Source organism: Musca vetustissima, unplaced genomic scaffold (assembly GCF_032173495.1).
Source record: "Musca vetustissima isolate MV318-11 ecotype Yass unplaced genomic scaffold, APGP_CSIRO_Mvet_v1 utg184984, whole genome shotgun sequence".
Classification (NCBI taxonomy): domain Eukaryota; kingdom Metazoa; phylum Arthropoda; class Insecta; order Diptera; family Muscidae; genus Musca; species Musca vetustissima.
The window spans coordinates 2,143-17,162 of record NW_026879579.1 but is presented as its reverse complement, the minus strand read 5'-3'; the positions used below and the strand labels follow the sequence as shown (position 1 = coordinate 17,162).

Sequence of the window (15,020 nt, the reverse complement as noted above, 5' to 3'; positions counted from 1 at the left end):
GATATAGCTCCCATATATATTTTCGTCCGATTTAAGGTAAATCGTAAGGCACCAAATTCCCTCTATATATTTCGATTTGCACGAAATTTGGCACAGAGTACTGAATTAAGTCCAGAATGATGTGTGCCAAGTTTAGAGAAAATCGGTTCAGATTTAGATATAGCTCCTATGGGGGACCCCCCCCCCCCCCCCCCCGAAATGTATTTCTTCACAGTAAATTTATGTTTGCAACAGCGAATTTTTTCATTTTGTACAACCAGGCCCTCACCCCCCCCCCCCCCCAACGTACGTTGTTGGCTCCCATATATATATTTTCGTCCGATTTAAGGTAAATGGGTCTCCAAAGTCCCTATATATCTTTCGATTTGCACGAAATTTAGCATAGGGTACTGAATTGGGTCTAGAATGATGTGTGCTAAGTTTCGTAGATATGTGCTCCAATATATATTTTCGTCCGATTTAAGGTAGATTGTGCACAAAAGTCCCTGTATATGAACAAAAGTCCAAAATGAACAATTTAGTATCGGTTGCAGAATGTCGTGTTTATGGTTCCAATTTCATTTTACTGGTCCTTTAAAAATGCGACGTCTGTTAGGATTCATCTGTTGAATATACTCAAAGTGGTGAAGGGTATCCTATAGTCGGCCCCGTCCGACTTTACTGCATTCCTTACTGGTTTTATTATAATATTGTTAACATTTTCACTTTCATTTGACCTGAGAATTTATCTCCATAAAACTCTTTTAATACTCATTCCATTATTTTAACATTATTTTGTTTGTTTATCAACAATTTAAGTACACAACATGCCACACTTCTATATTTAAACATTCTTATGAATTATTTAATGCCAATAATAAATTAAATAAATACCCACTTCAACACTCTTGTCGATAAGATACTCATATGGGGTCTATTCACAAAAAAAATCTCTAACAGATGTTAAACCCCAAATGTCATTCAAAAAAAATGGTAACAATGCAATTTAATTATTCTAGTAATTTTTTGCCGACAGGAGTACCTTACTGATAGTTAGTTAAAAAAGTCAATACTCTTAAGAAAGATAATCCGAACGACCTCCTTATGTTTTGTTTTAGTTTCCACGTTCCTCCCTCTCCAATTAAAGATTTTTTTTTAATATTGAACTTTCAGAGTTGGATGTGATTTGTATGAATTTTATAACGGTATATACTTAAATAGTAAATTATGTATTTATAAATCGGACGGACGTTATTTAACGTGGATATATCGGGGCGAAGCATGAGCACATACAAATAACCGTAGAGCACGGTGGTAGTGAAATCATGTTTTAGGAATGCATGTCGGCTGCTGAATAATGAACGAAGCAGTTTATTTGAGTATTTTTAAAGAATACAAACTTTATACTTTATGCACTTTTTACGATAGCCCCCATATAAGGATACCTCCAAAATTTCGATCTTTTGGAGAGTTTCAACACATTTTCCAACCGAATTGGCTGCAATTTAGTATTCTGGGTTCTCCTTGAGTATCACATGGTCCTACTAAAAATTAGCAATATTGGTCCACTTTATACGATAGCCCACATAAACCGATACCTCCCAACTTTCGGTACCTCCCAACTTTCGGGCGGGTTTTTTATCCGAATTGATTATAATTTAGTATTTGAGACTCGAATTGGGTAAAAAATATTCCTACCAAAAATTGTCGATATTGGTCCACATATAACGGTATCGGTATTTCGGGAGTTTTTACCCGATTTGGCTGTAATTTCAATGTTATTATTTTGAAACTTATTTTAAGTTGAAAATGCAAGCGGAAAAAACTAAAGCATCCCCTATTCTGAAGGACACTTGTGCACCCTTTAGGCATATAGAAGATTTAAACATTAATTGTTTCAGGCGATATTGCTTCCCAGACTAATATGTCGGCTTCAAATATATTTTCATTGGTTTCACTATCTTCTCGATTGATTTTTTTTGTTAATGCTGAGCTTGGCTAGCTTGTATGGATTACAATTGGGTACAAAATATTCCATAAATATATCAATAATTTCTAGGCTAGTGAACAAGTTTCTGCAGACTGTCCGCAAATCGCCAACTCATATTGGGGGGAAGTCACGAGAAATATCGCAATTTGAAGTGTTTTTAATTCAAAGGACAATATAAAATGATTCCTCTAGACAAAATCGAATCCGCAGTCCAGAAAAAATACATTTTATTTCTTAAAAAAAAGCAAGCAAGACTTGATTTTAAATATAAAAATTTGTAGGGAAAAATAACTATAAGAAAATTCAAAAAAAAAAAATATGATAGAGAGGCAAAAATTTTAAACTCATTAAAGAGGGGTTATGCAGATCAACATATGAAAACTCATTTTAGGGTTAAAACCGATCTTATAGGTTTTATAAAAAGACGCATCCTCAATTTTTTACAATGGAAACATTAGAAATGCATGCTGGTATTAAATATTTACATTAAGAAGGTTTATCGGGACATGTAAAGAATTGAATTGCTGAATTTAAACGGGGTCGTACAAGCATTGAAGATGAACCACGTAGTGCACGTCCAAAAACAATAATAGAAATTGTAGCCAAAGTGCATGATATGGTATTAAATGATCGACGAATAAAAATGCGTGAAATTTCTAATATCATGGACATCTCAAATGATCGAGTCAATTTGATTTTGCATGAAGAACTACAGATTAAAAAGTTTTCTGCAAAATGGGTGCCGCATTTGTTAACAGTCGATCAAAAACGCATAAGAATGAACATTTCTTAAGCTTGTTTTAATAGTTTAAAGTGAAATAAAACCGATGTTATGCATCGTTTCATAACTGTTGATGAAACATGGATCCACAACTATAACCCAGAGACAGAAGAACAATCCAAACAATGGGCTGAAGCTGGAGGAAGTGCCCCAAAGAAGTCAAAAACAACTCAACGGGTTTTTGGGACTTCAAATGTATTTTATTGATAGACTATCTGCAAAAGGGTAAAATAGTAAATTCGGTGTACTATTGCAACGTTTTAAATCAATTAAATGTAAAAATTCGTGATAAACGTCCTGGCTTACAACACAAAAAAAAAAATAGTTTTCATCAAGACAACGCACCAGCGCACCAGATTGTTCGAACAATGGCTAAAATCCACGAATTAATGTACGAGTTGTTTGTCCACCCACTTTATTCTCCTGATTTAGCTCCCAGTGACTTTTACTTGTTCCCAAATAAAAAAAATCTTTGCGGGCAATCGTTTTACCTCAAATTAAGGTGAAATTACAGTTGTAAACCACTATTTTGAAGACCTTGAGGAAAACTATTTTAAAATTAACTCAGTATGTGTTAATTAAATAACTTGCAGAAATGTGTCAAAATCTTCAAAAAGGATTTCGAGAAATCTTGGAATATTTTTTAAATTTCTTAGAAATGGAAAATATTGCCACGCCTTTTAATGTTACCTCCCGACCTAAACTTTCAAAATGCCGATACACGTGTGTTCTATTTTTAGTCCCTCTATCATATTTTTTTTTTTTTAATTTCCCGATAATTATCAAAAAATTAAATTTATTGCACAGTGTAATAGTTTTTTGATAACTCAAATGTTTATGATTGTACCTGTATAAATGGCCCAGGTTTTTCTACATATAAGCTGTGTTCCCAAACCTGCAATATAGTACTATATTGTACTAGTTTTGCAATTGTTGCTAGAAAAGCGTTTCCTTACGCCGAAAAGTAGGAAAAATTGAAGTTAAATTTAAGAGAGTTAAAATCAAAATGGCGTTCTCTTCTCCTATTGGCCTAGCATGAAATAGTAAATGTAGTAAATTATGAATTTGACATTTGATTGCCAGAGATATACAGTCCGAATAAAGCATATGAAAGTTAGCGCTTCAACATAAGGGACACACGCACAGAAGCACACACATTTGCTTGAAAAAAAAAAAAACAAATAAGAAATTTAAAAATGGGCAAACAGATTTTTTATTCTCTTTGGAGGATAGGAAGATGATTGGCTGGCAGAAGATTCAGATGAAGATACTATTGAATGGGTTGGTTAATCGTACTAACTAGATGAAGAATATATCATCAAAATGTAAATAAAATTTCATGGCCAATATCTCGGGAAGTATGCATTTACCCACGTGAAATGTATATCACTGTAATCAGCACAAGGAGGGCTACTAACGGTAATCATTTCAAAATGATCCGAGTATTCTTGTTTTTCTAGTTCGCTAAAACATTCCAATCAAAATATCAAATTTCAATAGCATTAACATTATGGGAGCGTAAAACCATGAAAGCCTTTCCGAGCTTGGAGTCGTCGGAAACTCCACTTCCAAATATTCGATAATGTTTTCCTCTAAATTATACAAATAAAAAATAAACAATATATATTAATATTATCAAAATCACGCAATGGACGCCGTTTAACTTTTTGTTTTTATACCCTTCACCACACTGTGGTACAGGGTATTATGTCTTTGTGCATATGTTTGTAACAGGCAAAAATAATCGAGATAGACCCATGGTTCCTTTTGAGAATATGCATAGAATCACTTTCTGAGTCGATTTATGCATGTCCGTCCGTCCGTCCATGTATTTTTGTTAACAAAGTACAGGTCGCATTTATGATCCGATTTGGATGAAATTTGGCACAGGTCACTTAATTGGCCCAAGGACGAACCCTATTGAAATTGGAGAAAATCGGTCCACGTTTAGGCATAGCTCCCATATAAGGGTACCCCAAAATTTTCGGTATTTTGAGGTTCTTGAGCGCGTTTTTTAACTGAATTCGCTGAAATTTGGTATTTTGAGTTCTTATTGGGTAGCAAATCTCTCTACCAGAAATTATAAATAAAGGTCCATTTTTTCGGATAGCCCCCATATAAGATTACCCCCAATTTTCGGTATTTTGGGGGTTTTGATCGCATTTTCCGACCGAATTCGCTGAAATTTGGTACTTTGTGTTCTTATTGGGTAGCAAATCTCCCTACCAAAAATTATAAATAACGGTCCATTTTTTCGCATAGCCTCCATATAAGGGTACCCCCAAATTTTCGGTATTTTGAGGTTCTTGAGCGCGTTTTTTAACTGAATTCCCTGAAATTTTGTACTTTGAGTTCTTATTGGGTAGCAAATCTCCCTACCAAAAATTATAAATAAAGGTCCATTTTTTCGGATAGCCCCCATATAAGATTACCCCCAATTTTCGGTATTTTGGGGGTCTTGATCGCATTTTTCGACCGAATTCGCTGAAATTTGGTACTTTGTGTTCTTATTGGGTAGCAAATCTCCCTACCAAACATTATAAATAAAGGTCAATTTTTTCGGAAAGCCCCCATATAAGGGCACCCCCAATTTTCGGTATTTTCGGGTTTTTGGGCTCGTTTTATAACTGAATTCGCTGAAATTTTGTACATTGGGTTCTTATTGGGTACCAAATTACTCCACTATAAATTATAAATATTGGTCAATTTTTTCTGGTAGCCCCCAGGTTATGAGGTTCTTGAACCAAATTCTTTTTTCTGGTACAGGGTATTATGTTTTTGTGCATATGTTTGTAACATGCAAAAATAATCGAGATAGACCCATGGTTCCTTTTGAGAATATGCATAGAATCGCTTTTTGAGTCGATTTAAGCACGAAATTTGGCACAGCGTAGCAAATTAGGTCTAGAATGATGTGTGTAAAGTTTCCTAAAAATCGGTTCAGATTTATATATAGCTCCCACATATACTTTCGTCAGATTTAATGTAAATGGTGCACCAAAGTCCCTATATATCTTTCGATTTGCACGAAATTTGGCACAGCGTAACAAATTAGGTCTAGAATCATGTGTGTTAAGTTTCCTGAAATCGGTTCAGATTTAGATATAGCTTCTATATCTGATCAAATGAACAATTTATTATCGGTTGCAGAATGACGTGTTTATGGTTCCAATTTCATTTTACTGCTCCTTTAAAAATGCGACCTCTGTTAGGATTCATCTGTTGAATATCTCAAAGTGGTGAAGGGTATCATATAGTCGGCCCCGTCCGACTTTACTACTTTCCTTACTGTTTTTTTTTTTTGTGCATTAGGTTTCTGTAGTCTTTTTTGTCCTTAAGAAATGGAATTTTTGATTTTGACGTTTCTTCATGTTTTAACTATTTTTCGTTCCTTTACTTTTTGCGCAAATATTGTATGTGGGAGTAATTTTTAATAGTTCGCTCTTTTACTAGCTTTATTATCGAAAAGTACGGGAACGAACCTATAGTTTGGTGTCAAGTTAGGTTTCCCTCTATATTCGATAATAATTTAGCCCCTAAGATAGTCTATATAATGAGGGTAGAATATGGCGATATACGATTGTGAACATCTGATTTTTTCCTATAGCATCGCTATGATACCAGACTGGTGTCTTTTATGAATCAGATTTTAAGGGGAAAGGGTATTTCAGGCTACAATAGGTATTTATACATTAGCAGGATCTAATAACGACTGTACAAATGTTTATTATTATTTTTTTTTAAGGTTTCATCATGATCTATACCATCCAATTGAGCAAGCTGAATACATTAAATTTGTTAGAATTAAGACTCTGTATTAAATTCAGCTAATGCTATGGAAACTATTGAGTCCATAAACAAATATTTTTCCTAAAGAAAGCCATCTGTTTCAATATTGAATAAAAACAAGCGAAGTAAGAATGCTATTCAGCTAGCTTAATAGTAAATACATGTTTACATTGTAATTACAATACAATATGTACTCAATTGATATTATTCAGCTAATTAGATATATATATATATATATATTTTAACCACAATAGATAGATTGCAAATTTAGTCTATATATATATATATATAATTCAGTCTTTGCAATTCTGCATTTTCTAGCTGAGTTGATTATTATCCGGTTAAAAATATAATATTGTGTATAATTACATTCGAATAGCTGAATTCATCTTTTGCGGACTTTACCAGTTTGTATTTGTTCAAAAAAATATTTAGACTAAATTGTAAATCTATACTTCATTTCAAAATTCGAATAAAGTTCTGCTATGCGAACATCTGTTACGAAGAAATTTTGTTACATTCCCCCACTAATTCATATACCGCCCTTGACCGGTATAAAAATCGACCAATCATCAAAATTACTCTCTCCAATATATTTCTATAATAAATTATGGTCCCCTTTTCATAATAAATCCGGGTCCCATAAATAATAGGCGATAACAAAATTTATTTTTGCAAAATTACAACAACAACACTGTCATTTGCCTATCTAACCGAACTTTTGTGAATCGAAACTATTTCTAAACTAAATGTAATATGAAATGTATTTTTATCTAATCACAGAAACACATCAATTGTGAACCACAGAAGCTGGTATCCCGATAAGAAAAGTCGTGCCGCTGTTGTGTATCTGTCCCGACAAAGAACTGGGAGTGTGATTTTTTTTGCGGTGATAACTCAATAGTCACAAATCAATCGGACACAATCTTACCTTGCCAATTTTTTAAGGGAGAGCTTTGGATTTTGGGGAGTGTGAACTTTCACAACAGGCCCCCTAATATCGAGGGAGAGAGAGTATAAAAGCAGTTGGCCTTCGGGAGTTTGCTTTAGTGAAACTTTTACTGGTGAAACGTAAAAATGTTTTCAACTAAAATCCAAGTGAGCGCTGTTTTGCTCCTGGCCATTTCTAGCCAACTGGCCTGGGCTCAATTCAATCCAAATTATGTATCGGGTCGGAATACCATGGTCCATTTGTTCGAATGGAAATGGGATGATATTGCGGCGGAATGTGAAAATTTCTTGGCGCCCAAGGGTTATGCTGGTGTTCAGGTGAGTTAAAAGAAACGACAATAAATTTTGAGGTTATGCTAAGCCTATAACAAAAACCTTACTGTTTTTTCTCATAACAGGTCTCCCCCGTCACCGAAAATGTAGTTGTTGCCAATCGTCCCTGGTGGGAACGTTATCAACCCGTCTCCTACTTGATGACCACCCGTTCCGGTAATGAAGCCCAATTCGCCAGTATGGTTAAACGTTGCAACAATGTTGGTGTACGCATCTATGTCGATATTGTTTTCAATCATATGGCTGCCAGTCACGCCTCGGTTGTGGGTACTGGTGGTTCTAAGGCTGATCCCAATTCAAAGAGTTACCCTGCCGTACCTTATTCCTCAACTGATTTCCATGCCACCTGTGGTATCAGTAACTATAATGATGTCAATCAAGTCCGTAATTGTGAATTGGTTGGTTTGAAGGATTTGGATCAAAGTAAGGAATGGGTACGCGATCGCATCGTGGAATTTATGAATAAATTGATTTCGTTGGGTGTTGCTGGTTTCCGTGTCGATGCTGCTAAACATATGTGGCCAGCTGATTTGAAGGTGAGTTGGAAGAAGTAAAAAAAGGCAATAGGTTTGGTAATGCCGAATTTGAAAATATCTAAAATGGATCGGAATTTTTATATGAAGGTTATGACATTGGAAATTGTTATCAGACTAAAGACACTTATGATGAAAAATCAGGCTAGGACCTTATAAATACCGATAATTAGGAGTGTTCGTTGAAAAATATGTCAGAAATTCTAAAAATATTGAAAATTAAGGGTAACATGAGGACTACAACAAAATGTGGACCGATATTCATCATTTTTGGTAGGGAGATTTTCTACCCAGTAAGAAACCAAAATAACACATTAAGGCCAATTCGATTGAAAAATGTGCCCAAAATTCCCAAAATATCGAATAATTGGGGGTATCGTTGTATGGGGGTTATCCTGAAACATGGACCAATATTGATGATTTTGGGCAGAGAGGTTGCATACTCTACGAGAACCCAAAATATCAAATTACAGCTTATTCGATTGAAAATCGTGTCCAAGCTCCCCAAAACATTGACTTTTTCGGGCTACCGTTATATGAGGGCTACCCTAAAAAGTGAATCAATGGTAATGATTTTCGGTACGGAGGCTGTCTACCCAATGGGGACCCAAAATATCAAATTACAGCCAATTAGGTTGAAAAACGTGTTCAAGCTCCCTAAAATACCGAATAATGAGTGTACCGTTGTATGGTGGCTACCCTAAAAAGTGGACCAATGTTAATGATTTTTGGTAGGAAGATTTGGTACCTAAAGAGAACCCAAATTACCCGATTACAGCCAATTAGGTTGAAAAACGTGTCCAAGCTCCCTAATATACCGAATAATGAGGGTACCGTTGTATGGTGGCTCCCCTAAAAAGTGGACCAATGTTAATGATTTTTGGTAGGAACATTCGGTACCTAAAGAGAACCCAAATTTCCCGATTGCAGCCAATTTGTTTGAAAAACGTGTCCAAGCTCCCTAAAATATCGAAATTTCAGGGGTGCAGTTATATGGAGGCTAACCTCAAAAGTACACCAATATTGATAATTTTGGGTACGGAGATATTCTACTCTATGAGAAACCAAAATACCAAATTACAGCCAATTTGTTTGAAAATTGTGTCCAAGCTACCATAAAAAGTGGACCAATATTAATGATTTTTAGTAGATAGATTTCCTACCCAATGAGAACCCAAAATACTAAATTACAAGAAAATTGGTTGAAAAGCGTGCGTAAAATGACCAAAATATCGAAAATTGTGGATGGCGTTACATGGGGGCTATAACAAAACGTGGTCCAATATTAATAATATTTGGTATGTAGGTTTTACACCTATTGAGAACCCAGAATATAAAATTAAAGCTAATTCGATTGAGAAACTTGCCCAAAATCTCCAAAATACCGAATATTGAGGGTACCGTTATATCGAGGCTACTCTAAAAATGGACCAACATTCATAATTTTTGGTAGAAAGATTTGCTACTTCAATAGAACCCAAAATACCAAATTACAGCCACTTCGGTGGAAAAATGCAAATAAAACCTTCAAAATATCTAAAATTGGGCGGAACCTTTATATGGTGGCTATATCGTAACATGGACCTTTTTTGAAAATTTTATGCAAGGATATTTTCTCATCTCGCAAGAACCTGGAATCCCAAAATTATAGCCACTTCTATGAGAAAATTCGGCGTACCACTTTAAAATAGACAAAATTAGGCGGGAACCTATGGACCTATATCGAAAATTTTGTGGAAATATCCTATTCACCTTCCAAGAACCCTGAATGCCAAATTACAGTCACTTCTGTGGGAAAATACTGAAAAAAACTGCAAAATACAAAAAATTGGGCGGGACCTGCACAAGAGAACTACGCCAAAACATGGAACTACGTCTAAGACGATAATAATATTTAAAATGGGGCGCGCCATTATATGGACCTTTAGCAAACATCATCTGCGAATTAGTTTTTCAAACACATAGAGAACGTAAGACCCAATTATAGTCACATCAGTTTTCAAATAGCCAAAGGATCCTTAAAAATTGAAATTTGGACGGGTCTTTATATGGGCGCTATATTAAAACATGACCTATATTAAACTTTTGAAAACAAACTCAATTTTTAATCCCTCCCATTTATTTTTCCCCTATAGGTTATCTACTCCCGCCTGAACAACTTGAACACAGCCCATGGTTTCGCAGCCAACACCCGCCCCTTCATCGTTCAAGAAGTTATCGATATGGGCGGCGAGGCCATCTCCAAATATGAATACACCGATTTGGGTGCCGTCACCGAATTCAGACATTCCGATTCCATTGGTAAGGTATTCCGTGGTAAAGATCAAATGCGTTGGTTGGTCAACTGGGGTACCGCATGGGGTTTCATGCCCTCCGATCGTTCTTTGGTCTTCGTCGATAATCACGATAATCAACGTGGTCATGGTGCTGGCGGTGCTGATATCCTCAACTATAAAACCTCGAAACAATATAAAATGGCTAATGCCTTTATGTTGGCACATCCCTTCGGTATTACACGTGTTATGTCCTCCTTCGCCTTCGACAATACCGATCAGGGACCACCCACCACCGATGGTAATACCATTCGTTCTCCGACATTCAATGCTGATAACTCGTGCAGTGGCGGTTGGGTTTGTGAACATCGTTGGCGTCAAATTTACAACATGGTTGGATTCCGTAATGTTGCCGGTAATACAGCCGTTCAAAATTGGTATGATAATGGTAGCAATCAGATCGCATTCTGCCGCGGTAATAAGGCTTTCATTGCCCTGAATGGTGATTCGTATGATATGAATACCACATTGCAAACATGCTTGCCAGCTGGTACTTACTGTGATATCATTTCGGGTTTGAAATCTGGTTCCAGTTGTACTGGTAAATCGGTTGTGGTTGGTTCTGATGGTCGTGCCACTATTACTATTCGCAAGTCTGAGGAGGACGGTGTCTTGGCCATACATGTTAACTCGAAATTGTAAAAATTTTGTAAATCTGATTTGAAATAAATGAAAACAAAATATTCGAAATATAAATTTTTGGCGGTTTTATTTAATTTTTAATTCGAATTCAGCTTGCTGAATATGTGGTATTTGGTATAAACTAAAAAATCAGCTAGCTGAATACGTAATATTTGGTATTAACTAATAATTCAGCTAGCTGAATAAGTAGAATTTTGTATTAACAAAAAATAAATAAATAAGCTAGCTGCATAAGTAAAATTTGTATAAACTAATAATTCAGCTAGCTGAATATGTAGAATTTTGTATAAACTAATAATTCAGCTAGCTGAATAGTGAAATTATAATCTGCAAATTAAAATATGTATAAATATTTGTACAAATATTGCTCCAAACTTAAATTCAGCTAGCTCAGTAGTATAATCTTCCTTTGTAAAACTCTAAAAATTGAATTCAGCTAGCTGAATTAGGAATATAGGGTATAAATTATCAGCTGAATTGTGAAATTGTAGTCTGCACATTAAAATAAGTATAAATATTTGTAAAAATATGGCTCCAAAGTGTAATTCAGCTAGCTGAATAGTGTAATTATAATCAACTGATAAAATTGCATACAAATATTTATAAAACTATTGCTCAAAAACTAAATTCAGCTAGCTGAAAAGTGGAAATATTTACTTTTGGTAATTTAAAAAACTTTATAATTCTAATTCAGCTTGCTGAATAAGTAGTATTGGGTATACAATTACAATTTTAGTCAGCTGAATAGCAAAATTATAATCTAGAAATTAAAATAAGTATAAATATTTGTAAAAATATCTCTCCAAAATGTAATTCAGCAAGCTGAATAGTGAAATTATAATCTGCTGATACAATTGCTTACAAATATTTGTAAAAACATTGCATCAAAGTTAAATTCAGTTAGCTGAAAAGTGGAAATATTTATATACTAATCGAATTCAACAAGCTAATAGTGGCATTTGGTATAAAATTGTGAAATTATAACCTACATTTTAAAGTAAGTATAATTATATGCATTAAAAAGGCTCCAAAGTGAACTTCAGCTAGCTGAATAAGTGAGACTCAAATATTCTATTCAGCTCGCTAAATATGAGCTTCATGACATTATATGTAATATTTAATAAAAACCTGCTCAACATGTATGCTTCAAATGCAATTCAGCTAGCTGAATAACAAATTTCTTTGTAATTATACATATAAAAATGGAAAAATGACATTTATAAATTGTATTCAGCTAGCTGAATAAGACTTTTTGTATATAGATGATGAGCTGAATATATAGATAATGAGCTGAATATAATAACATTATAGGTAGCTGAATATGTTCTTTATATATGCAAACTTATAAAAATCCAATAAATAATGAAATGTTGAGTCAATTATTCTATTCAGCTGAATATAAAATTTAAGACACTATGGGTTATCATTGAAGTAGTATTTATTAATTCAGCTAGCTGAATAACAATTTTCTTTGCAATTATACATTTAAAAATGGAAAAATATCCATAAAAAATTATATTCAGCTAGCTGAATAAGTCCTTCATATATACAAACTTATAAAAATCCAAAAATTAATGAAATTTTGAGTCAATTATTCTATTCATCTAGCTGAATATACAATTTGAGGCACTATGTGATGCAATTGAAGTAGTATTTAGTAATTCAGCTAGCTGAAAAAGTCCGTTATATACACAAACTTATAAACATGCAATAAATAATGAAATATTAATTCAAATATACCATTCAGCTAGCTGAATACAATATTTGAGACACTATGTTATAACATGGAAGTAGTATTTAGTAATTCAGCTAGCTGAATAACACTTTTCTTTGTAATGATACATTTAAAACTATAAAATTATCCATAAAAAATATATTTAGCTAGCTGAATAAGTTCTTTTTATACACAAACTTATAAAAATCCAAAAATTAATGAAATATTGAGTCAATTATTCTATTCAGCTAGCTGAATATAAACTTTATGATATTTATTGAAACATATTGCAAAAGTTAAAATATATAAAATTCTGCTGAGTACCACTATTTGTTTTAAATGTTCCGATATTCTTCAATAATTCGTTGTTTATTTCCTTACACATTACCCTGACAACAATTCCAGTTGTTTTAAAAAACATTAATCTACCTTCAACGGTATTCAGCGGAATGTTTAAGGGCAACTTAGCAACCCGCCAACAAACAAACTCTTGGCAATACTTTTCCCTATAGAATTGTTTTCTATGACATATTTCAAAATATTTGCCCTGAGGAAACAGATATATTTTATAAAACTTAATTTCTTCAAACTCGACAAAATCCTAAAAATCTTACAGCAAAATGATACGCATACCAGGAATGCCGCTGCTTCCAGGGACCACTTTTCGGGATGTAAGTTATGGATACATTTTATTTTCTTAAATTCAAATCGTTACCTTTTTGCAAATCCCTTTTAGATCACCAAAACAAAATATCCCAAACCGCAATCGTTGATGAACTACAAGGGCATTAGTATGCTAAATGATCGCAAACCCCCTGGCTTGGTAGACCCCAGTGGCATGATAGTTGACCCCAATTGCCCCCCGGCACAAATACCCTCCGTTTATCCACCAAAAGTTGGTCCCAAATTACCACCCTGGTTGGCATATGATAAACAGGTCCTCTGTTTCAATGCCTATTTTAAAGAGACCCTTCAGGAGGTCTATCATGCACCCTATCAAGTGCGGAAAGTTAAAATATTCTATTATCTAGAAGATGGTACAATGCAAATTGTTGAACCGAAGGTGCTCAATTCCGGTATACCACAAGGTTGTATGGTACATCGTCAGCGCATACCCAAGCCACCACCCTGTCAAACGGAATTTATATCGATATTAGATTTGAATGTTAATACTACAGTGCAGATATTCGATAGGGTATATCACATAACAAGTTGTGATAAATTTACAAGGCATTTTTTGAATAAATCGGGTATACCGGTGCCCGATCCCGTTGATGAACCGGTGTAAGTTTTCTACATATACTACTTTCAAATAATTAATTTTTCTCCATTTTTTAGTGATCCCACCACGGAGATACGCAAAAGATCTGCCATAAAGGTCACCAATCCCGTACCGAAGAAACACTCATTTGCCCAGTTCTTGGAATATGATCGCATGGTTCTGAAATTCCAAGGTTATTGGGATGATCGTTCAGAATTTGGTGATGTCCGCAAATTGGAAATTTGTTATTATTTATCCGATGATACGATTGATATTAAGGAACATTTCCCTAGGAATTCGGGTAGAGAAGGTCCGACGACATTTTTGAAGAGATGCAAATTGCCGAGGGTAAGTTTGAAGATACATATTTTTGTATAAAATACCTATTTCTTTAGAGAGCCTGAATAGATCTTTCTGCCTGTAATGAGCTGTAGAAATTAGTAAGAGATTTTATTGAAGTACTTTTCTAGAACATTTATAGGCGGAAGATTTTGAGAAATTCTCCAGAGGTATTTTGTCGCAAAGGCGATATATAAAAGAGAAAACCCTCTTAAAATCTAAGGTCTGGACTTCTGTTATTTTACTTCTTTTCTCGAACAGCTATAAGTAGAAATGTATCAAGAGCTTCTCTAGAAGTAATTTATACCAGATGTCCCGCCTTGAAGTATTCTGTTCTTTATAGAAGACCTCCAGAAGGTTTGCTGTGTGTTTGAA

General features: G+C 34.4%; 2 protein-coding genes across 2 annotated transcripts; both read left to right on the top strand.

Annotated features, from left to right (window-relative positions):
• Positions 1-7,610: 7,610 nt before the first annotated feature.
• LOC133324528 (alpha-amylase 1-like) lies at positions 7,611-11,334 on the top strand. The gene is made up of 3 exons (XM_061533360.1): positions 7,611-7,808; positions 7,889-8,359; positions 10,492-11,334. The coding sequence occupies exons 1-3, from the start codon at positions 7,617-7,619 to the stop codon at positions 11,329-11,331; spliced, it is 1,503 nt and encodes a 500-aa protein (XP_061389344.1). The 5' UTR covers positions 7,611-7,616; the 3' UTR covers positions 11,332-11,334.
• Positions 11,335-13,665: 2,331 nt separating this feature from the next.
• On the top strand, positions 13,666-14,654 carry LOC133324529 (EF-hand domain-containing family member C2-like; the record flags this gene model as incomplete). The annotated part of the gene is made up of 3 exons (XM_061533361.1): positions 13,666-13,716; positions 13,782-14,329; positions 14,384-14,654. Coding segments are annotated over exons 1-3 (870 nt in total), but the record flags the coding sequence as incomplete, so codon positions are not given.
• Positions 14,655-15,020: the final 366 nt, after the last annotated feature.

Coding starts and splice junctions, on each gene's coding strand:
- LOC133324528 (XM_061533360.1), top strand. CDS start 7,617: ATGTTTTCAACTAAAATCCAAGTGAGCGCTGTTTTGCTCCTGGCCATT. Junction 7,809..7,888: donor AGGGTTATGCTGGTGTTCAG/GTGAGTTAAAAG, acceptor TTCTCATAACAG/GTCTCCCCCGTCACCGAAAA. Junction 8,360..10,491: donor TGTGGCCAGCTGATTTGAAG/GTGAGTTGGAAG, acceptor TTTCCCCTATAG/GTTATCTACTCCCGCCTGAA.